Source organism: Hemiscyllium ocellatum, chromosome 10 (assembly GCF_020745735.1).
Source record: "Hemiscyllium ocellatum isolate sHemOce1 chromosome 10, sHemOce1.pat.X.cur, whole genome shotgun sequence".
Classification (NCBI taxonomy): domain Eukaryota; kingdom Metazoa; phylum Chordata; class Chondrichthyes; order Orectolobiformes; family Hemiscylliidae; genus Hemiscyllium; species Hemiscyllium ocellatum.
The window spans coordinates 114,048,542-114,073,971 of NC_083410.1; the positions used below are offsets into that span (position 1 = coordinate 114,048,542).

Sequence of the window (25,430 nt, forward strand, 5' to 3'; positions counted from 1 at the left end):
GAATATTGTAGAATTATATATAGTTCCATTCCTGATTTTATTAATGAGAAAACCTTTTAATGTAACTCCTAAATGTAGCTGAGTGATGTGTGATTCATTGTGAAGCTTCTGTACTGATGTTATGGAGTGGAGTTAATTGATCCCTAACACCACATCCATGTTCTTTACTTTATATATGACTCTCTTCACTGAAGGAATTTCCCATTGACCTCCTTTGCTCGGACTGCCAAGTCTCTTTCTCATCATTTCAGTTCATTATTAAAAACTTTGTCTTGATTGCATTGTGAATGGAATTGCATGTTTTGTTTGTTCATTTCATACCACAATATTTATATGAGCAAACAATATATTTGCAATAAAGTAGCTTTCCTTTGAAATGAACTGTGAATGGATACAGTGCTTTTGCCCTTTGAGATTGACTTTTGAAATAGATGTAGAACTTGGTTAATCTTAAAAGACTTCAGTTTCTGTTGTGATGTAAAACTCATACTACTATCTTTCTTTCCCCAGGTTGAGCTGGTGAATATTGGTGGAACTGATATTGTGGATGGAAACCATAAACTGACACTTGGACTTATTTGGAGTATAATTCTACACTGGCAGGTGAGTGAGCGTTTAATGGTTTGGCTCATTATGGGTGCTTGCCTATCTACTGAAAGGTTCTGCTGCAGCTTCTATTGCCAAATAGATTTTAATAAATATCTCCTACATATGAATGACATGGTCACTATCTCACGCAGTCCAAATAAACTTGACTGAATCATCCTGATTTAATGGGTAGTTGATAGAATGAATAAGATGCTCCTTAAAAGGACTAAATGTTCACTTAATGACTGAGCAATCATTTTTTATTACCTTCCAGAGTTTCTGGGTGGCACCATGGCACAGTGGTTAGCACTGCTGCCTCTCAACGCCAGAGACCCGAGTTCAATTCCCGCCTCAGGCAACTGTCTGTGTGGAGTTTGCACCTTCTCCCCGTGTCTGCGTGGGTTTCCTCCGGGTGCTCTGGTTTCCTCCCACAGTCCAAATACCTTCAGGTTAGGTGAATTGACCATGCTAAACTGCCCGTAGTGTTAGATGAAGGGGTAAATGTAGGGAAATGGGTCTGGGTGGGTTGCTCTTCGGATGTTCGGTGTGGACTTGTTGGGCCGAAGGGCCTGTTTCCGCACTGTAAGTAATCTAATCTAATCAGATATTGGTATAGTTTAACTTCAGTCTTGATTATGAGCTATTTTAAGTTGACTAATCATGTATCATTTTCATACAGGTCAAGGATATAATGAAAGCTATTATGTCAGATCTGCATCAGACAAACAGTGAGAAAATTCTGCTGAGTTGGGTCCGTCAGTCAACCCGACCTTACAAACAAGTAAATGTTCTGAATTTTACAACCAGCTGGGCTGATGGGCTTGCTTTCAATGCCATTCTTCATAGGCACAAGTAGGTATTGATCAATAATTAAGAAAATAGCTGTGTTTTAAGATAGGAAAATGGTACTTGCATTGGACAATTTTAGAAATGTAACACCAAATGATTGTTGGTTGAAATGTTAACCTTGATATCCATTACTTTATTTCAATTATCACTTGACAGCATCATCTGAAGGATGTCTATGTGTTTTCATATTGCTGCCACACTCAGCTGTAGGTCAATTCCTTCAATAAAACATGAGACTGCTTATCTGACATCCTAGTATTTAATGAGCAGAAATTTCCTCCAGTTAAATTGGTGAGACTGAAACCATTGGCAGGGACTTTCTGCTGTTCAATTACTGCAGCACCACATGGGAGTTGGAAGGTTATGATGGACAAGTCCTTATGTCTGGAGCCCTCTGAAAGTATCCCTTAAGTTGAAAAATTCAGAGGGTTCCACTGTAGTTAAGTAAGTTATTATTTAGGAAAAGTGAGGGGATTAAATAATTCATATCATATGAGCGCATATTCAACTGACCGTTCCCATAATTACCATGCATGCCCTCATCTACACCTCCCCCAGGCGTCTTATGACCTGATACCCTGTTGTAGCTGTCTATAATGTTGAACCTTTTAAATCATTGAGTACAACAGGGTCGTACCTGTCTTTCCCTAACTATTGTGTCCTACTCGGAGCTATCAGCTATCAGGTTGTGCATTTTTGGACAAACTCTGGTCATGTTCGTAATCCATCAGAAAGGCAGAGGTCTTTTTTTTTCTATTTTTATTAAAAACTTTTAAAAATCTTTTACAAAAGCAACTTATATATAGTAATGTACAAAAGGATAGAGATAGCACAACAGTATCATATCACAGAGGTCTTTCTCAATTTCAGCATCTTATATCCCTCAATTAGATCTTATTTTATTCTTCTAAACTCCAGAGAGTGTAGGCCTAAACTGCAAAATTTCTCTTCATAAGACAAATCCCTTACCTCTGGAATCAAACTAGTGAACCTTCTCTGAACTCCCTCTCATACAATGATATGCTCCCTCAAGAAACGGGACAGGCAGTACTCCAGGTATGGTCTCCCTAATGCCTTTTTCAGTTGCAGCAACACCTCCCGAAGTTTATAACCTATTCATTTACCAAGAAATGCTGAAATTGCATTTATCTTCCTTTTTACCAGCTGTGCCTTCATACCTGTTTTCTGAGATTCGTACCTGAGGAGACACAGATCCCTCTGCACTAAAACACTCTGTTTCACTCCCATTAGATAATACGTTGCCTTTCATTTCCTCTGACCAAAATGGATAACCTTACACCAGTCCACGTTAAACTTAACTGCTGGATTTTGATGCATTTACCTAACCTATCCATATCTATTGAAAAATGTCTTTAGATTAGATTAGATTACTTACAGTGTGGAAACAGGCCCTTCGGCCCAACAAGTCCACACCGACCCGCCGAAGCGCAACCCACCCATACCCCTACATTTACCCCTTACCTAACACTATGGGCAATTTAGCTTGGCCAATTCACCTGACCCGCACATCTTTGGACTGTGGGAGGAAACCGGAGCACCCGGAGGAAACCCACGCAGACACAGGGAGAACGTGCAAACTCCACACAGTCTGTCGCCTGAGTCAGGAATTGAATCCGGGTCTCAGGCGCTGTGAGGCAGCAGTGCTAACCACTGTGCCACTGTGCCGCCCACTTTATTTGTTGAAACTTACTCTCTCTCTTATTTTAGTGTCATTTGCATCTATAGCTGTAGTACTTTCTATCCCTGCATCCAAATTAGTAATATAGATTATACTTAGTTGGGGTCTGAGGGTTGAACTTTGTGGCATCCCAGTAGTTACATCTTGTAAATTAGAAAAAAGATCTATTTTTACCACTGATATAAGCTGAGCCTGTATCAATTCCTTTTGTAAGATAACTCATTAATTCCTGAACTCTTTTTGTTGGGTGGTAGTGTCCCAATAATTACCTGGTTGAGATTATTCAATTCAAGGAAAGGGGATGTAAGGCAGAAATTCAGGGAGCCAGGGTGGAAGTTTAGAGCTAGAGCAAAAGAGTTGTTATCTCTGTGCCACATGCTAGCAAGGCGAGGAATAGAGACACAGCAGTTGAACACATGGATACAGGAATGGTACAGGAGGGAGGGATTCTGATATCTGGATAATTGGGCACGGTGGACAGTGGTTAGCACTGCTGTCTCACAGCGCCTGAGACCCGGGTTCAATTCCTGACTCAGGCGACTGACTGTGTGGAGTTTGCACGTTCTCCCCGTGTCTGCGTGGGTTTCCTCTGGGTGCTCCAGTTTCCTCCCACAGTCCAAAGATGTGCGGGTCAGGTGAATTGGCCATGATAATTGCCCGTAGTGTTAGGTAAGGGGTAAATGTAGGGTATGGGTGGGTTGCGCTTCGGCGGGTCGGTGTGGACTTGTTGGGCCGAAGGGCCTGTTTCCACACTGTAAGTAATCTAATCTAATCTAATCTAATCATTCTGGGGTAGGTGCGAACTTGACAAATGGGATGTTCTACACCTGAACCAGAGGGGTGCCAATATTCTGGGGGGAGGTTTGCTAATGCTGTTTGGGAGGATTTAAACTAATTCAGCAGGGGGCTGGGAACTGTAATTGTAGCTCAGGGTGCAGGAGGTTGAGAGTAGTGAAGTCAGAAATAAGGTTTCAAGGTCATAGGAGTGTATCAGCAGGCAGGAAGCTGGCTTGAAGTGTACCTACTTCAATGCCAGGAGCGTCAGGAATAAGGTGGGTGAACTTGCAGCATGGGTTGATACCTGGGACTTTGTGGCCATTTTGGAGACATAGGTAGAGCAGGCACACGAATGGTTATTGCAGGTTCTGGGATTTAGATATTTCAGTAAGAACAGGAAGGAGGTAAAAGAGGGGGAGGTGTGGCATTATTAGTCAAGGACAGTATTACAGTGGCAGAAAGGACGTTTGATGAGGACTTGTCTACTAAGGTAGTATGGGCTGAGATTAGAAGCAGGTTAAGGAGAGGTCACCCTGTTGGATGTTTACTATAGGCCTCCAAAAAGTTCCAGAGATGTTGAGGAAAGAATTGCAAAGATGATCCTGGATAGGAGCGAAAGTAACAGGGTAGTCATTATGAACTTTGCTAATATTGACTGGAAATGCTATAGTTTAAGTACCTTAGATGGGACAGTTTTTGTCCCATGTGTGCAGGAGGGTTATCTGACACAATATGTAGATAGGCCAACAAGGCGTGAGGCCACATTGGACTTGGTATTGAATAATGAACAGTGCCAGGCGTTACATTGGAGGTAGGCGAGCACTTTGGTGATAATGACTGCGATTTGGTTAAGTTTACTTTAGCAATGGAAATGGGACACATCTATACTGCAGGGCAAGATTTATAGCTGGGGGAAAGGCAATTATGATGTGATTAGGCAAGATTTAAGATGCAAAGGATGGGAAAGAAAACTGCAGGGGATAGGCACAATTAAAATATGGAGTTTGTTCAAGGAACAGCTACTCCGTGCCCTTGATAAGTATGTCAGGCAAGGAGGAAGTGGTTGAGTGAGGGAGCCGTGGTTTGCTTAAGAGGTTGAAGCTTTTGTCAAGAGGAGAAAGGAGGCTTATGTAAAGATGAGACATGAAGGCTTAGTTAGGGTGCTTGAGAGTTACAAGCTAGCCAAGAACGATCCAAAGAGAAAGCTAAGGAGAGACCGGAGGGACATGAGAAATGTTTGGCAGGTAGAATCAAGGCAAACCCTAAAGCTTTCTATAGATATGTCAGGAATAAAAGAATGATTAGAGTAAGATTAGGGCCAATCAAGGACAGTAATGGGAAGTTGATTGTGGAATCTGAGGAGATAGGAGAGGTGCTAAATGAATATTTTTCATCAGTATTCACATTGGAAAAAGACAATGTTGTCGAGGAAAATAGTGAAATACAGGCTACAAGACTAGACGGAATTGAGGTTTGTAAGAATGAGGTGTTAGCAATTCTGGAAAGTGTTGAAATAGAAAAGTTCTCTGGGTTGGATGAGATTTATCGTAGGATTTTCTGGGAAGCCAGAAAGGAGATTGCAGAGCCTTTGACTTTGATCTTTTTTGTCATCATTGTCTACAGGAATAGTGTCAGAAGACTGGAGGAAAGCAAATGTTGTCTCCTTGTTCAAGAAGGGGAGTAGAGACAACCCTGGAAATATAGACTAGTGAACCTTACTTTTGGTTTTGGGTAAAGTGTTGGAAATGATTATGAGAAAGAGGACGTGGAATCATCTCGAAAGGAATAATTTAATTAGGGATAGTCAAAATGATTTTGTGAAGGATAGGTCGCTCTTCACAAACACTATTGAGTTCTTTGAGAAGTTGACCAGGCAGGTGGATGAGGATAAAGTAGTTGATGTGTATATAGATTTCAGTAAGGCATTTGATAAGGTTCCCCATGGTAGTCTCTTGCAGAAAATGCGGAGGTGTGGATTGAGGGTGAATTATTGGTTTGAATAAGAAGTTGGCTAGCTGAAAGAAGATAGAGGGTGATGGGGTTGATATCCATCCTGGAGTTCAGTTACTAGTGTTGTACAGCAAGGTTTCTGTTTTGGGGCCACTGCTGTTTGTCATTTTTATAATAGATCTGGATGAGGGCATAGAAGAATGGATTAGTAAATTTGCAGATGATATGAATGTCAGTGGTGTTGTGGACAGTGCAGAAGGATGTTGTAGGTTACAGAGGGACATAGATAAGCTGCAGAGCTGGGCTGAGAGGTGGTAAATGGAGTTGAATGCAAATAAGTGTGAGGTGATTCACTTTGGAAGGAGTAACAAGAATAAAGAGTACTGGGCTGGTAAGATTCTTGGCACTGTAGATTAGCAGAGAGATCTCTGTGTCCATGTGCAGAGATCCCTGAAAATTGCCACCCAGGTTGATAGGGTTGTTAAGTTGGTATATGCTGTGTTAGGCTCTATATGGGTAGAGGGATTGGGTTTGGGAGCTATGACGTCATGTTGCAGCTGTACAAAACTCTGGTGCAGCCGCACTTGGAGTATTGCATACAGTTCTGGTCACCGCATTATAGGAAGGATGTGGAAGCATTGGAAAGGGTGCAGGGGCGAATTATTCGAATTTGCCTGGTATGGAGGGAAGATCTTCTGAGGAAAGGCTGAAGGACCTGAGTCTGTTTTTGTTAGAGAGAATAAGGTGAAGAAGTGAGTTAATAGAGACAATCAGGATGATCAGAGGATTAGATAGGATGGACAGTGAGAACTTATTTCCTCGGATGGTGATGGCTAACACGGGGGGACATCACTCTAAACTGCGGCGTGATAGATAGAGGACAGATGTCAGAGGTAGGTTCTTTACACGGAGAGTAATAAGGACGTAGATTGCAGTGCCTACAGCAGTAGTAGACTCGCCAACTTGAAGGGCATTTAAATGGTCATTGGATAAATATCTGGATGATAATGGAATAGTGTAGTTTGATGGGCTTCAGAATCGGTTTCACAGATCAGCGCAACATCGAAGGCCAAAGGGCCTGTACTGCGCTGTAATGTTCTGAGTTCTTTAAGGAAAACTAACGAATGAACCCAAACCTTATTGGGCTGTAGAGCTATTTTCTACAGTTGGGCGTCCTCTCGCGTTGCAGTAGTTGTGTCCCTACCCCTGGAGTGAGAGACCTTGGTTCAAGTCTCACCTGCTCCAGAGGTGTGTATTAACATTTTTAAATAGGTTAATTAGAAAAATGGGCTGAATAAAAAATGGCTATTTATGTTGGGATCCTCTTGTGGCACAGTGATAGTGTCCCTACCCCTGGATCAAGAGGCCTGGGTCAAGTCCCACATCCACCAGAGATATGCAATAACGTCTCTGAACAGGTTGATAAAAAAATTGGTTAAACTTTAAAAAATAATTTATTGCTGTTGTCAAGTACGCGGAGCCGAACATTTGCTATTTTTCATTACATTTGATAACTGTTCTGGTTAGAGATTCCATCAGCTACAGAACACTCAAACTTTCATGTAGGATTGTGAGAAATTATGCTTTTTATTTGTATAGATTTAAACAATGAATACTTAATTCTACTTTCACTAAAAATTCACCTCATCCCTACGATAGTAATGGGGAAATGTTTTATTATCTGAAAAGTGAGCCATTCTTTTCCACCTCTAATGAATGATTTCTTACAGTTTCTATATTTATACGAAGCTAATCTTAACCAGAAGAGAAATTAAATGCTTAAATATAGAACTGAGCTTCAAGTTTTCTCGTTTTCCCTTTACCATTTATTTAAGAATACAAACCACTCAAATGAACAATTGTTATAAATATTCTAACCTCTCATATGATTTGTATAAGAAGAGGATGCAAGAAGTTTTATGAGCATTGTTGATCTTCTGCTCACCTAATTGGCGGGTTTTGTTCGGCCATTTGACCCAGATGACATGGGTCTGTCATTACCTGACATCCACACACATGTGCCACTGTGTACTAGTGAGGGAATAGTGATGATGCTTTGTCTTGTGTGGCAATTCCTTGCCAAAAAGGAGAACTGATCCGGAAATGAGCCTTGAGACCTGCTGGTATTTTGTAATTCAGTTATCGCTGAGATCTAGCCATGGTCAGGATCATTTCTAACTTAAAACTATTCATCTGCATCATTTTGTTTTTTAAACTAAGCAATGTTTTGAGATTGTGCCTCTCTTCCAGACCAGGTTTGTTCAGCTGGGATAAAATTACGAAAATGTCTGCAGTGAATCGCCTGGAACATGCTTTTGACATGGCTAAAAAGCACTTGGATATAGACAGACTGCTGGACCCTGAAGGTTAGCTACTCTTTGATGTTAGTTCTCATAGAATCATAGAATCCCTGCAGTGTAGAAACAGGTCATTTGGCCCAACAAGTCCATTCTGACCCTCCAAAGATCAAACCACCCAGACCCATTTCCCTACCATATATTCTATATATACCCCTGACTAATGCAGCTAACCTGTGCAGGAGGGTTTCCTGACACAGTATGTAGACAGGCTAACAAGAGGCAAGGCCACATTGGATTTGGTACTGGGTAATGAACCCAGCCAGGTGTTAGATTTCGAGATGGTTGAGCACTTTGATAGTAGTGACTACAATTCAGTTATGTTTACTTTGGCAATAGAAAGGAATAGGTATATACCACAGTTATAGCTGAGGGAAAGGCAATTATGATGTGATTAGACAAAATTTAGAATGCGTAGAATAGGGAAGGAAACTGCAGGGGATTGGCATTGAAATATGGGGCTAATTCTATGAACAGCTATTGTGTGTCATTGATTCTGTCAGGCAGGGAGGAAGTGGTTGAGCAAGGGAGCCATGGTTTATCAAAGAAGTTGAATCCTTGTCAAGAGGAAGAAGAAGGCTTATGTTAGGATGAGTCGTGAAGGCTCAGTCAGGGCGCTTGAGAGTTACAAGTCAGCCACGAAGGACCTAAAGAGAGAGCTAATAAGAGCCAAGAGGGGGCACGAGACATTGTTGGCAAATAGGATCAAGGAAAACCCTAAAGCTTTCTATAGGTATATCAGGAATAAAAGAATTGTCCTAATCTTACTCTAGTCAAGTAGTGGGGAGTTGTATGTGGAGTCCAAGGAGATAGGAAATGCATGAAATGAATATTTTTCATCAGTATTCATACTGGAAAAAGACAAGGTTGTCAAGGAGAATACGGAGATACAGGCTACTATACTAGAGGGGATTGATGTTCCCAAGGATGAGGTATTAGAAATTCTGGGAAGTGTGAAAATAGCTAAGTCCCCTAGGATTCTTTGGGAAGCCAGGGAGGAGATTGCAAAGTCTTTGGTTTTAATTTTTATGTCATCATTTATGAGAATAGTGCCAGAAGACTGGGAGATAGCAAGTGTTGTCCCCTTGTTCAAGAAGAGGTGTAGAGACAATCCTGGTAATTATAGGTCCGTGAGCCTTATTTCAATTGGGGTAAAGTGTTGGAAAAGGTTATAAGAGATCGAATTTATAATCATCTAGAGAGGAATAATTTGATGTGGTATAGCCAGCATGGTTTTGAGAAGAGTGGGTCGTGCCTCACAAATCTTATTGAGTTCTTAGGGAAGTTAGCCAAACAGGTGAATGAGGGTAAAGTAGTTGATGTGGTGTACGTGGATTTCAGTAAGGCATTTGATAAGGTTCCCCGTGGTTAGGTTATTGGAGAAAATATGGAGGCATGGGATTGAGGGTGATTTAGTGGTTTGGATGAGAAATTGGCTATCTGAAAGAAGACAGAGGTTGGTGGTTGATGGGAAATGTTCATCCAGGAGTTCAGTCACTGGTGGTGTACCGCAAGGATCTGTTTTGGGGCCACTGCTGTTTGTCATTTTTATAATTGTTCTGGATGATGGTATAGAAGGATGGGTTAATAACTTTGTGGATTACAGTAAGATCAGTGGAGTTGTGGATTGTGAGGAAGGATGTTGTAGGTTACAGAGGGGCACAGATGAGCTGCAGAGCTGGGCTGAGAGGTGGCAAATGAAGTTGAATGCGAAAAAGTGTGAATTGATTCACTTTGGAAGGAGTAACAGGAATACAAAATACTGGGCTAATGGTAAGATTCTTGGTAGTGTGGATGAGCAGGGAGATATCTGTGTCCATTTGCACATATCCCTGAAAGTTCACCTCTAGGCTAATGGCGTTGTTAAGAAGGCATATGGTGTGTTAGCTTTTATTGGTAGAGGGATTGAGTTTCGGAGCCGTGTGGTCATGTTGCAGCTATACAAAATTCTGGTGTAGCCACACTTGGAATATTGCATACAGTTCTGGCCACTGCATTATAGGAAGAATGTGGAAGCTTTAGAAAGGGTTCAGAGGAGATTTACTTGGATGTTGCCTGGTATGGAGGGAATGTCTTCTGACGAAAGGCTGAGGGACTTGAGACTGTTTTCATTAGAGAAAAGAAGGTTAAGAGGTGACCTATCAACAATGTAAAACGCTAATTTCCAATGCACAATGAATTTAAGTTCCACCTGGAAAGGAACCGCTTGGATTGATGAACAAAGCACAAAAAAAACTTACAGCCCAGGGACAGGCCCTTCAGCTCTCCAAACCTGAACAGATCCAAATCCACTGTCTTAACCTATTGCCCAATTCCTAAGCATCTGTATCCTCTGCACCCCACCTACACATGCATCCGTCCAGGCACCTACCATCCTCTGTGTGAAGTACTTGCCGCGTATATACCCCTTAAACTTTCCTCCTCTCACCTTGAATGCGTGACCTCTTGTTATTGAATTCCTCACTCTGGGAAAAAGCTTATCCTATCTATACCTTCCATGATTTGTAGACCTCAATCAGGTTCCCCCTCAATCTTCTATTTTCTAATGAAAACAAACCTAATCTACTCAACCTCTCTTCATAGCTAGCACCTTTAAAACCAGGCAACATCCTCGTAAACCTTATCTGTACCCTCTCCAAAGTGTCCACATGCTTTTGGTAATCTGGCGACCAGAACTCGACGCAGTCTTCTAAATGTGGCTGAACCAAAGTCTTGTACAGTTTTAACATGACCTGCCAGCTCTTATACTCAATACCCCGTCTGATGAAGGCAGGCATACCATATGCTTTCTTGACCACTCTATTCACCTGTGCAGCCACCTTCAGGGTACAATGGACCTGAACTTCCAGACCTCTCTGCCCATCAACTTTTCCCAAGGCTCTTCCATTTACAGTATAGTTCGCTCTAGAATTAGACTTCCCAAAATGCATCACCTCACATTTGCTTTGATTGAACTCCATCTGCCACTTCTCCGCCCAACTCTCCAGTCTATCTATATTCTCCTGTGTTCTTTGACAGTCTCCAATGCTTTCTGCTACTGCACCAATCTCCGTGTCATCTGCAAACTTGCTGATCAGACCAATAGTGCCCGCTTCCGGATCATTTATGTATATCACAAACAACAGTGGCCCCTGTAGTGATCCCTGTGGAACACCACTAGTCATTTTTCTCCATTTCAAGAAACTCCCTTCAACTGCTACTCTCTCCTGTTGCTCAACCAGTTCTTTATCCACCCAGCTAAAACACCCTGCACACCATGTGACATCACTTTCTCTATTGGTTTACCATGGAAAACCTTATCAAACATTTTACTAAAGTCCATGTATATGACATCAGCAGGCCTTCCTTCATCTATCAACTTAGTCACTTCCTCAAAGAACTCTATTAAGTTGGTAAGGCACAACCTCCCCCGCACAAAACGATATTGCCTATCACTGATTAGCTCATTCTTTTTCAAATATAAATAGATTTTATCCCTCAGTACCTTCTCCAGCAACTTTCCCACCACGGATGTCAGGCTCAGTGGTCAGTAGTTACCTGGAATATCCCTACTACCCTTCTTGCACCTCACATGTATTTAAGGATGCTACAAAGATATCTGCCAGGGCCCCAGCTATTTCCTCTCTTGCTTCCCTCAGCAACCTAGGATAGATCCCATCTGGTCCTGGGGATTTGTTCACCTTAATAACCTCTAGCCTACCCAACACATCTTCCTTCCTATGTCAATGTGATCCAGAGTAAACAAACTTCTATCTCTAATCTCAGTATTCATCACCTCCGTTCTCAGTGAACACTGAGGCAAAGAAGTGATTTAGAATCTCACCCATTTTCTCAGGTTCGACTCATAGCCTGCCTTCCTTATCCTTTAGTGGACCAACCCTTTCTCTAGTTACCCACTTGTTTCTATTTTTGAATAAAACGCTTTGGGATTCTCCTTAATTCTACTTTGTCTATTTACCCTATCCATGCCCCTCATAATTTTATAAACCTCTATAAGGTCACCCCTCAGCCTCCGACACTCCAGGGAAAACAGCCCCAGCCTGTTCAACCTCTCCCTATAGCTCAAATCCTCCAACCCTAGCAACATCTTTGTCAATCTTCTCTGAACCCTTTCAAGTTTCACAACTTATTTCCGATAGGAAGGAGAGCAATATTGCACGCAATTGCACGCGTAACCAATGTCCTATACAGTCGCAACATGACCTCCCAACTCCTGTACTCAGTACTCTGACCAATAAAGGAAAGCATACCAAACACCTTCTTCACTATCCTATCTACCTGCGACTCCATTTTCAAGGAGCTATGAACCTGCACTCCAAGGTCTCTTTGTTTAGCAACACTCCCTAGGACCTTACTATTAAATTCATAAGTCCTGCTAAGATTGGCTTTCCCAAAATGCAGCACCTCGCATTTATCTGAATTAAACTCCATCTGCCACTTCTCAGCCCATTGGCCCATCTGGTCCAGATCCTGTTGTAATCTGAGGTAAACCTCTTTGCTGCCCACTACATCTCTAATTTTGGTGTCATCTGCAAACTTACTAACTGTACCTCTTCTGCTCGCATCCAAATCATTTATGTAAATGATTAAAAAGTAGAGGACCCAGCACTGATCCTTGTGGCACTCGACTGGTCACAAGCCTCCAGTCTGCAAAACAACCTTCCACTACCTCTGTCTTCTATCTTTGAGCCAGTTCTGTATCCAAATGGCTTATTCTCCCTGTAGTCCGTGAGATCTAACCTTGCCAAGCAGTCTTCCTTGGGGAACCTTGTCGAGCACCTTACTGAAGTCCATATAGATAACATCTACTGCTCTGCCCTCATCAACCTTCTTTGTTATTTCTTCAAAAAACTCAATCAAGTTTGTGAGACATGATTTCCCACGCACAAAGCCATGTTGACTATCCCTAATCAGTCCTTGCCTTTCCAAATACATGTACATCCTGTCCTTCAGGATTCTCTCCAGCAATTTGCCCACCACTGAGATCAGGCACACTGGTCTATAGTCCCCTGGCTTGTCCTTATCACCCTTCTTAAACAGTGGCACCACGTTTGCTAACCTCCAGTTTTCCAGCACCTCACCTGTGACTATTGATGATACAAATATCTCAGCAAACGACCCAGCAATGACTTCTCTAGCTTCCCACATAGTTGTCGGTACACCTGATCAGGTCTTGGGGATTTATCCACCTTTACCCGTTTCAAGACATCCAGCACTTCCTCCTCTGTATTCTGGACATTTTGCAAGGTGTCATCATCTATTTCCCTACAGTTTATATCTTCCGTATCCTTTTCCACAGTAAATACTGATGCAGAATACTCATTTAGTATCTCCCCCATTTTCTGCGGCTTCACACAAAGGCGGCCTTCCAGATCTTTGAGGGGCCCTATTCTCTCCCTAGTTACCCTTTTGTCCTTAATGTATTTGTAAAATCCCTTTGGATTCTCCTTAATTCTATTGGCCAAAGCTATCTCATGTCTCCTTTTTGCCCTCCTGATTTCCCTCTTAAGTATACTCCTACTTCCTTTATACTCTTCTAAGGATTCACTCGATCTATCCTGTCTATACCTGACCTTTTTCTTAACCAAGCCCACAATTTTTTTAGTCATCCAGCATTCCCTCTACCTACCAGCCTTTCCTTTTTCTGGATTCTCGTTACCTCATTTCTGAAGGCTTCCCGTTTTCCATCCGTCCCTTTACCTGCGAACATCTGCCTGCAATCAGCTTTTGAAAGTTCTTGCCTAATACCATCAAAATTGGTGTTTCTCCAATTTAGAACTTCAACTTTTAGATCTGGTCTATCCTTTTCTATCACTACTTTAAAACTAATAGAATTATGGTCACTGGCGATGACGTCATTTCCCATGGTGACCCCATTTCCAGTTCGTTTTCTCAGCGGGTGGTAAGTGGAGTCCAAGTCAATGTGTTTGTTGACAGAGTTCCAGTTGGAATGTCGTACTTCTTGGAATTTGCGTGTCTCGTTTCTCTATTTTTGGAGGTTGGATCTATCACCACTTGTTGGTTAGTGTTGGTATCTGCAAGACAACCAACTCACAGAAGAAATCCCAACAAACTGTCAGACAGGTAGTGGTAACAACATTAAGCAGGAAAAAGGAAGAAAACACACTCAATACACAAGAAAGGAAAGCACTAGAAAGACTAAAAGAATGATAAAAACATTGTTATCCTACCGGAAGATAAGGGTCGCTTGATTGTCATTTAAAATTAAACAGACTACATTGAGAAAGCGAATGCACTACTTGCAGATATCAACACTAACCAACAAATGGCGATAGATCTGACGCCACAACTAGAGAACCAAATCACAGCCCTACTCAAAAAAACTGCTGAAATCTGGAGGAATAAATAAGACCAACTTCCAAAAAAAATGAAACCAGACAGATTCACCAAACCACACTTGTTCGGATTACCCAAAATTCACAAAACAGGAGCACCCCCCACCTTCCTTCCTTTGCCCCTCTTCCCCTCCCCCCCCCCCCCCCCCCCCCCCCCCCCCCCCCGGACCTCCTCCTGTCAGCTCAGACAATGCATTAAATGTGGAGGGTTTGAGTCTGTCTTTGTCTTAACAAATGAGAGGGACCATATTGTTGAAGAGGAGAGTATGAAACGGACTGGTAAGCTAGAGGAGATACTTGTTAGGAAGGAAGATGTGTTGGGCATTTTGAAAAACTTGAGGATAGACAAGTCCCCCGGGCCTGACGGGATATATCCTAGGATTATGTGGGAAGCAAGAGAGGAAATTGCAGAACCGTTGGCAATGATCTTTTCATCTTCACTGTCAACGGGATTGGTACCAGGGAAATGGAGAGTGGCGAATGTTGTGCCCCTGTTCAAAAAAGGGAATAGGGATAACCCCGGGAATTACAGGGCAGTTAATCTTACTTCGGTGGTAGGCAAAGTAATGGAAAGGGTATTGAGGGATAGGATTTATGAGTATCTGGAAAGACACTGCTTGATTAGGGACAGCCAGCACAGATTAGTGAGGGCTAGGTCTTGCCTTACAAGTCTTATTGAATTCTTTGAGGAGGTGACCAAGCATGTGGATGAGGGTAGAGCAGTGGACGTAGTGTACATGGATTTTAGTAAGGCATTTGATAAGGTTCCCCTTGGTAGGCTTATGCAGTAAGTCAGGAGGCATGGGATAGTGGGAAATTTGGCCAGTTGGATAGAGAACTGGCTAACCGGTCGAAGTCAGAGAGTGGTGGTAGATGGTAAATATTCAGCCTGGAGCCCAGTTACAAGTGGAGTTCTGCAAGGATCAGTTCTGGGTCCTCTGCTGTTTGTAATTTTTATTAAAGACTTGGAAGAGGGAGTTGAAGGGTGGGTCAGTAAATTTGCAGACAATACAAAGATTGGTGGAGTTGTGGATAGTGAGGAGGGCTGTTGTCAGCTGCAAAGGGACTTAGATATGATGCAGAGCTGGGCTGAGGAGTGGCAGATGGAATTCAACCCTTTCAAGTGTGAGGTTGTCCATTTTGGAAGAACAAATAAGAATGCGGAATACAGGGTTAACGGTAGGATTTTTAGTAAGGTGGAGGATCAGAGGGATCTTGGGGTCTATATTCATAGCTGTTTGAAATTTGCCACTCAGATGGATAGAGCTTGTAAGAAGGCCTATGGTGTATTAGTGTTCATTAGCAGAGGGATTGAATTCAAGAGTCGTGAAGTGATGTTGCAGCTGTAGAGGACCTTGGTAAGGCCATATTTGGAGTACTGTGTGCAGTTCTGGTCGCCTCCTTTTAGGAAAGATGTGGACGCTTTGGAGAGGGTGCAGAGAAGATTTACCAGGATGTTGCCTGGAATGGAGAATAGGTCGTACGAGGATAGGTTGAGAGTGCTAGGCCTTTTCTCATTGGAACAGCGAAGGATGAGGGGTGACTTAATAGAGGTTTATAAGATGATCAGGGGAATAGATAGAGTAGATAGTCAGAGACTTTTTCCCTGGCTACAACAGTGTGTTACGAGGGACATAAATTTAAGGTGAAGGGTGGAAGGTTTTGGGGGGATGTCAGGGGTAAGTTCTTTACGTTGAGAGTGGTGGGGACATGGAATGCGCAGCCTGTGGGAGTGGTAGAGTCAGAATCATTGGTGACCTTTAAGTGGCAATTGGTTAGGTACATGGATAGATGCTTAAGCTAGGACAAATGTTCGGCACAACATCATGGGCCAAAGGGCCTGTTCTGTGCTGTATTGTTTTATGTTCTATGTAACCTGGATTCAGACTTGTTTTAGTTCCAAAGTACAAATTTATAAAATGTCACATTGATGGACTGCCTACAGACTGCATGCTTTTTGAACAAAATAGAATGCATGTGCAAATGCAAATTCACCCCATAGACTTGTGTGTGTGTGTGTGTGTGTGTGTGTGTGTGTGTGTGTGTGTGTGTGTGTGTGTGTGCGCGCACACACAAGGGAGAGGGCAAGTGCATGTGTATGTGTGGGAGGAGGAGAAAATGAGAGTTTGAGTGTGTGCATGCCTGCTTGATTAAGTGTCTCTCTCTCTCACACATGCTCACGTGCAACACTTTCTGACAGGCATATACTCTGTCACACTCGCCGACATACTCTATCAAGTGTGTACACACACACACACACACACACACAACACTCTGTCTCTTGCTGTCTCTCTCTCGATCAGTAGAGGAATCGAGAGTTACCTAGGCAAGGCAGGAAAGTGAACGTGTAGAATGTCAGATCAGCTAAGATCCAATTGAATGTTGGAGCTGGTTGGAAGGATCACACCACACTCTCTATCTCTTGCGCTCTCGATCAATAGGGGAATCCAGAGTTACAGAGACAAGACAGGAAAGTGAATGTGTAGAATGTTGGATCAGCTAAGATCCAATTGAATGTTAGAGCAGGCTGGAGGGACCAAAAGGCCTACTCGTGTTCTTATTTCTTATGGTCTTATTTCGCCTTTTTTTAAATCAATGATAAAACCTTCAGTTATCTCAGGGCTGTGACTTGAAAGAAATTCTGGGATTTATATATTAATCAATTGAAACATGCAGCCCCATTCTAAGTGATTAAAGACTTAACAGCCATCTAGGTTTGCCTAATACATTGCATCGGTTGTATGACATTTTGATCTTTTACTAGCCTTTACCTTACGACTCTAGATTAAAGTCCATGAACACCTTGACATGTCACCTTGCAGTTTCAATAATTTGGAGAAAGTGATGACTGCAGATGCTGGAGATCACAGTCGACGAGCATGATGTTGGAAAAACACAGTCAGTCAGATAGCATCCGAGGAGCAAGCTAGTTGCTGTTTCAGGCAGAAGCCCTTCATCTTGATGAAGGGCTTGTGACTGAACTCTCCTGCTCCTCGGGTGCTGCCTGACCGGCTATGCTTTTCCAGCACCACATTCTTCAGCTCCAACAATTTGCTTAGTAGCACTTCTCCAGTGATTGTAATTTTTTTGAGTTCCTTCCTTTCCATTTCCTGATTAATAGTCATTTGTGGGATGTTACTTTCAATCCTCTGAATGCATACAAAATACCTGATTAGTTCATCTACCGTTTCCTTATTCTCCATTGTTAATTTCTCAGATGAACTTTCAATAAGAACAGTGCTCGCTTTAATAACTCTTTGTTTAAAAATATTTAAAGAAGCTCATACTGTCTGTTTGTATATTTCTAGCTAGCTTTCTCATGTGCTCTATTTTTCCTTCTTCATGCATCTTTTTGTATTTAGTTTTTGCTGTTTTTGTATTCTGTAAGATCAAAGTTTGGGAGAAGATTTGTAGCTCGGGTGCTCGTTGGCGTGGTTCTGTTCGGCGAGCTGGGAGTTTGTATTGCAAACGTTTCGTCCCCTGTCTAGGTGACATCCTCAGTGCTTGGGAGCCTCCTGTGAAGCGCTTCTGTGATGTTTCCTCCGGCATTTATAGTGGCTTGTCTCCGCCGCTTCCGGTTGTCAGTTCTTGCTGTCCGCTGCAGTGGCCGGTATATTGGGTCCGGGTCGATGTGTTTGTTGATAGAAACAAACACATCGACCTGGACCCAATATACCGGCCACTGCAGCGGACAGCAACTGACAACCGGAAGCGGCAGAGACAAGCCACTATAAATGCTGGAGGAAACATCACAGAAGCGCTTCACAGGAGGCTCCCAAGCACTGAAGATGTCACCTAGACAGGGGACGAACATTTGCAACACAAACTCCCAACTCGGCGAACAGAACCACAACATTCTGTAAGATTTTCTGACCTAGCACAGATCTTTGTCCAGTTATATATTCTTTTGAGTTTGACACTATCATTAAGTTTTTAGGTTAATCGTATATTGTGGATCCTCCTATTTTCCTTTCTTGTTGGGATATATCTATACTGCATATTGTAAAGTATCCCCTTAAACATCTGCCTCTGCATCCTATCTCTTAACCTAATTTACTGGTTCATTTTAGCCAATTCTGCTTTTATGCCCTCATAATTGCCTGTTATTGAAGTTAAATTACTAGTCTAGACTCTTCTCTCCCTTAAACAGAATGTAGCATTCAATTATATCATGATCGTTGCTACCTAGCAGTGCCTTTGCCATTAAATTGTCAATGAATCCTATTTATTGTATTGCACCCTGTCTAGTAGCCCACTGTATGGTTGGCTTCAGAATGTTCTGTTCTGTAACAAATGGAATGGAGGTCACTGCTCATTTTCTCTAAACTCCAATGACTACCCACCCAACATACTCAATCTTTTCTCATAATAAAATCCCCCTTATACCTGGTATCAGCCTAAGAAACCTTCTTTGGACTGCCTTTCATGTGAACTCATATATTGACATTGTTTTTTCACAATGTTATTGCGTTTGTATTAAGTGACAATATTTCAATACCAATATAAGTTGTAACCAAGTTAAATCTGAAATTTTAATACTGTTAAATAGGGAGTCTATTTGTGCCAATCAAATGTTGCTTTAATGGTTTGTTACTGGTGATTAATAAAAAAAAAAGTGATTCTCCCATGGAGCCTGAAATTATTTGTATTGACTTAATTGGCTTTTCACAGCTTTGAAATGGGCTGCCCAATTGCATGTTACGTCAACCTTTTGAGGCATTAACTGTCAATGGTAATGATGAAATTTATTCATGATGGGTTAGTTATAGTCCAGTCTTCTTTAAATATGTTATTCCACTGTTTGACTAATTATTTTCAGACTTGAACAATTTGCAATTGTTAACTGAGATGGTTGTCATTTTTTAATTCCTTCGTGGGATAGAGTGTTGCAAGCAAGCCAGCATTTATTGCATACCTGTTTAATTATTTAGAAAATAGTGTGGTGGGTTACTATCTTGAAATGCTGCAGTTTAAGTGATGAAGGTACTGTTACACTGCTGTTAGCTCGTGTATTCTGTGATTTGGTAGTGGAAAACCAGAGGATTGGGAAGCTTAGAAAGACCAACTAAAAGAATTAAGGAAGGTGAAGATTAAATGTGAGGAGGGTAAGCTAGCCAGCAGTATGAAGGAAGACTGTAAGAGTTTGTTTAGACATACAAAGGGTAAAAGAGAGGCAAAAGTAGACATTGGGCTGCTGAAAAATGATATTGGAGAGATAGTCATGGGGAACAAGGAAATGGCTGAGGAACTGAGTAATTACTTTGTGTCAGTCTTCATGGGGAAAGACATAACTAATATACCAAAAATTCAAAGAGAGTTGGGAGCAGAGCAGTCGTGGCCATTACTAAGGAGAAGGTGCTAGAAAAACTAAATGGCCTGAAGGTGGATAAACCACTTGGACTACACCTCAAAGTTCAAAGGGAGATAGCAGAAGTGTGAGTGGTGATCGTTCATGAATCACTAGTATCAGCAAGAATCCCAGAGGACTGGAAAATCACTAACATGACACCCCTGTTTAAAAAGAGAAAGGCAAAAGACAGAAAATTACAGACTGATGAACCTAACCTTGGTTGTGTGTAAGATCCTGGAATCCATTGTGAAGGATGAGATTTCTGAATCCTTGGAAGTGTAAAATAGGGCCGAGTCAGCATGGTTTCATCAAGGGGAGGTCATGCATGATAAATCTACTAAAATTCTTTTGAGGAAGTAACAAGCAGGTTAGATCAAGGAGAGCCAATGGCCTTTGACATGGTCCCGTACAGGAGGCTACTGAGTAAGATAAGGGCCCATGGTGTTAGAGGCAAGGTGCTAGCATGGATAGAAGCTTGGCTGTTCGGCAGAAAGCAGAGAGTGGGCATAAAAGGGTCTTCTCAGGATGGCAGCCAGTGACAAGTGGTTTTCTGCAAGACTCTTTGCTGTTGACTTTCCACATTAAGGATCTACAGGAAGGAACTGAGGGCATTTTGGCTAAGTTTTCAAATGATACAATGGTAAGTAGAGGGATAGGTAGCATTGCGGAGGCAGGGAGACAGCAGAAGGATTTGGATAGGTTAGGAAAGTGGGCAAAGAAATGGCAGACGAGCTACAACGTGGGCAAGTGTGAGGTTATGCACTTTGGTAGGAAGAATAGAGGGATAGACACTTTTCTAAATGGGGAGAAAATTCGGAAGTCTGAAGTACAAAGGGACTTTGGGAGTTCTAATCCAGGATTACTTGCAGGTTGAGTCAGTGGTTGTGAATGCAAATACAATGATGGTATTTATTTTGAGAGGACTTGAATACAAAAACAGTGATGTACTTCTGAGGCTGTATAAGGCTCTGGTCAGACCACATTTGGAATACTGTGCACAGTTTTGGCCCCATATCTTAGGAAGGATATACTGGGCTTGGAGCATATTCAGAGGAGGTTCACGAGAATGAGAAGCTTAATATATAGGTCTATACTGACTGGAGTTTAGAAGGATGAGGGGGGATCTAATTGTAACGTACAGAATAGTGAATGGCCTGGACAGAGTAGATATTGGGAAGATATTTCAATACTGAAAATGTGTTGCTGGAAGAGCACAGCAGGTCAGGCAGCATCCAAGGAACAGGAGATTCGATGTTTCGGGCATAAGCCCTTCTTCAGGAGATTCCTTAAGAAGGGCTTATGACCGAAACGTCGAATCTCCTGTTCCTTGGATGCTGCCTGACCTGCTGCGCTCTTCCAGCAACACATTTTCAGCTCCGATCTCCAGCATCTGCAGACCTCACTTTCTCCTCGAAGATATTTCAATAGGTTGGAAAGACCACAGCCTTAGAATAGAGGAAAGACCTTTTAGAACAGTGATATGGAGAAGGTTCTTCAGTCAGAGAGTGGTGAATCTATAGAATTCATTGCCACAGAAGGCTGTGAAGGCCAGGCCATTAAGTATTTTTAAAAACGAGAGAGATTGGTTCTGGAGTATCAAGGGGATCAAGGGTTACGGGGCGAAAGTGGGAGAATAGAGTTGAGGAACTTATCAGCCATGATTGAATGGCAGAGCAGACCCAGTGGGGTGAATGGCCTAATTTCTGCTCTTATGTCCTGTGGCAATTTGGCCTTATTTTGTACCAGCAGCAACGATCCATTTCCAAGTCACGATAGTGTTTGAACTGGAGAGGAACTTGTAGATGGTGATGTTACCATGCCCTTCTCCTTTTAGATGGAATGACTTGAAGTATTCAAGGTAATGATACTTTGGTTTGTTGAGTTGCTGTAGTGCACCTTGTAGATGGAATACGCTGGACAGATGGTGTAACAGAAACAAAGGCTGTGAAGGTTGAAGGTAATAGATGAGGCATAAATCTTACTTTGCCTTTTTCCTGGATGGTGATAGATAATCCATTCAATTCCTGACTTGTATCCCACTGCCATAGTATTAAGAATGTAGATGGAGAGGACTTTGTTAAGTATGGACAGGTACACAATCCTTTATCCAAAATTGTCAGGGCCGGCTATTTTTCGGAATTCGGAATTAATGTAGCGCCCCCTGTAAGGTCCAGGGCAGCACCCCGTAATCAAACATCAATACTGCAGCAAAAATGTAGTAATGTTCACACTAAATGGGACAAATAAAGACTAGAAATACTCCTGCAGTTTATTTATAGAGTAATGTACTCAAAAAATGAAATGCATAGACCATAAATACTCAAGGACATTTTATTTGCAGAAAAACCATTCCAAGAAAAACATTTGGCAAAACTTAAACATACACAGCTTCAGCATACTACAGCAGATGGCATTTTTAAAGACTTTATGTCATCTGTCTCATTAATGTATATTTCTGTCTAAGCAATCTCTCTTTAATTGAGTAAATTTCCATAAACTCTTGCTCACTGATAAATGAACGTTCAAGGCCAGCAATTAACTGATCACTCATTTTCACCAGATCGTCTATGGGGATTTTTTTCAACTGCGTTCAGAATGTCATCACTACTATCCTCACGCTGACCCATATTTGAAACCATTTCAGCAACTTTCCCATCACTCAAGGAATGCACAACAGGGTGCATCATTGTCAGTGTTCCGCATTTCTTCGATGTCAGCTTCCTGTAATTCATTTACACTTCAGTCCAATAAACTTGGTGCGCAAGTTACAGGGTTTTCTTTCATCTTTTCTCATCAGTGATACGAAATCCTTCAAAGTCTTCATCTTTAGGTTCATTTACATCGAACATCGTTGTAGGCCAGAGTCTGTGCCAAGCATTTGTTCATGTTGATTTATCAACATCCTTCCAAGCATTAGCAACTGCATAAATGGCATCCTTAACACTTAATTCTTTCAGGAAGTCTTGGATTCCTACCCCTCTGTTGACTGCAGCAAGCATACAGTTTAAAAAATAGTCTTTATACTTGTTCTTCATGGAGCGTAAAAGTCTTTGGTCACAAGCTATAATACAGATGTCACATTAGGAGGCAAGTAAATGCTAAAAACGTTACTTTTGCAAGAAATTTGGCAGGGGGATGCAAGGAGCAGATGTCCAGGAGCAATAAAATTTTACAGTTATCTTCCAGTCCAGCTTGCCTGCAAAGATCTTGTTGCCGCTGGTAAGAAGTGATTACTAAACCAGTCGAGAAACATTTCTCTGGTTACCCATGCTTTCTTGTTTGCATAATAATGCACAGGTAAATTATGTACACTTTCAGACATCTCGGATGTTTGCTTTTTCCAATCACTGCCAACTTCACCTTGTGTGTGTCTGCAGCATTGGCACACCCAAGAATAGTTAACCTGTCCTTAGTATCCTTAAAAACTGTTGGTGCTCTCTCACCAGCTGTTGTTATTGTTTTTCTAGGGAAGTAGTGCCAGTAGAGATCTGTTTCATCAGCATTGTAAATTTGTTCAGGACTAAGGCTTTCATCAGATATTATCTTGGCAAATTCATCAATATAATTTGATGCTTCATGGTCAGCAGAATCCTTTTCACCATAGATTTTCAGATATTTTACACCATTACACTTCTTAAATTTCTGCAGCCAACCTTCTGAATGTTGATGCTTGCCTTCAGTGTTCAGTTCTTTATGATATAGAACATCGAAAAGTGGAGCACAGAACATCCCCTTCAGCTCATGATGTTGTGCCGAGGATTATTCATAATCTAAAATAAAATAACCTAATCTATGCACTCCTCAACTCATTGCTGTCCATGTGATGCCCAGCAGTCGCTTAAATGCCCCTAATGACTCTGTTTCCTCCACCACCGCTGGCAGCGCATTACATGCATTCACAACTCTGCATAAAGAACATACCTCTGACGTCTCTTCATTACCTTTCTGCTAAATTCTTAAAAATATGACTCCTCGTGCCAGTCAATCCTGCCCGGGGGAAAAGTCTCTTGCTATCGACTCTATCCATGCCTCTCATTACCTTGTATACCTCGATCAGATCACGTCTCTTCCTCCTCTCCAGAGAGAAAAGTCCGAGCTTAGTCAACCTCTCTGCATAAGACGATCCTTCCAGTCCAGGCAGCATCCTGGTAAACCTTATTTGCACCCTCTCCAAAGCTTCCATATCTTTCCTATAGTAGGGCGATGAGAACTGGACGCAGTATTCCAAGTGTGATCTCACCAGGGACTTGTAGAGTTGTAGCAAAACCTTGCGGCTCTTAAACTCGATCCCACTGTTAATGAAAGCCAAAACACCATAGGCTTTCTTAAGAAACCTGTCCACTTGGTTGGCAACTTGAGGGATCTATGTACTTGTACACACAGATCTCTCTGTTCCTCCATATTGCCAAGAATCCTTTAATTAATCCTGTATTCAGCATTCAAATTCAACCTTCCAAAATCCATCACTTCGCATTTATCTAGGTTGAACTCCATTTGCCATTTCTCAGCCCATCTCTGCATCCTGTCTATGTCGTGTTGTAGCCTGCAAATTTACTAACCCATCTCTCAACATCCTCATTTGCGTCATTTATGAAAACTATAAAGAGCAGAGGCCCAAGAACAGAGCCCTGTGGTACACCACTCAACACTGACCTCCAGGCAGAATACTTTCCATCTGCAACCACTCTCTGCCTTCTGTCAGCCAACGAATTCTGAATCCAGATAGCCAAATCTCCCTTTATCTCATACCTCCTGACTTAATGAATGTGCCTACCAGGGGGATCCTCATCAAATGCCTTGCTGAAGTTCATATACACCATATCCACTGCTCAACCTTCCTTGACTTGTCTTGTCATCTCCTCAAAGAACTCAAAAAGGTTCCTCACACAGCCATACTGACTGCCTTTAATCACGCTATGCTTTTCTAAATAGTCATAAGTCCTTTTCGAGATATATTCTAACTTGTTTCATGACCAATAAACCAGTCACTTCTTCGTTGTAGAATGCACTCCATCAACACATGGTTAAGATCTTCAGTTTTTGCCTTATACAGTGTTTTCCTATTTTTCATTAGTTTATCGTCATCACTGTTACCATAAAACTTCAGTAACTTGTTTTTTCGTTTCTTTGAATTATATAGGAGATCATCGAGGAGGGTTTGTCTACTTAGAGTCAGTATGGGTGGAAGTCAGAAACAGGAAAGGAGCAGTCACTTTATAGGGAGTTTTCTATAGATCCCCTAACAGCAACAAAGGCATGGAGGAGCAGATTTTGGAAAGGTGCAGAAGTAGCAGGGATATTGTCATGGGTGACTTCAGCTTCCCTAATATTGATTGGAACCTCCTTAGTGCAAATAGTTTGGATGGAACAGATTTTTTCAGGTGTGTTCAGTAAGGATTCTGATTCACCATGGCAGATGGGACTAGGTTGGGATATCTGGTTGGCATGGATGAGTTGGACCGAGGGTCTGTTTCTGTGTTGTACATCTCTATGACTCTGTATAC

The 25,430-nt window shown here is 41.9% G+C and overlaps 1 protein-coding gene across 11 annotated transcripts in view; it reads left to right on the forward strand.

Moving 5' to 3' along the window:
* The window catches only part of LOC132819922 (utrophin-like), a 751,240-nt gene that overhangs the window by 144,937 nt on the left and 580,873 nt on the right, over nt 1-25,430 (forward strand). For all 11 annotated transcript variants that reach the window (XM_060831897.1, XM_060831902.1, XM_060831903.1 and 8 more), the window contains 3 exons: nt 511-603; nt 1,268-1,440; nt 8,114-8,229. In XM_060831897.1, the coding sequence (XP_060687880.1) occupies nt 511-603; nt 1,268-1,440; nt 8,114-8,229 (382 nt within the window). The remainder of the gene's footprint in view (nt 1-510; nt 604-1,267; nt 1,441-8,113; nt 8,230-25,430) is intronic.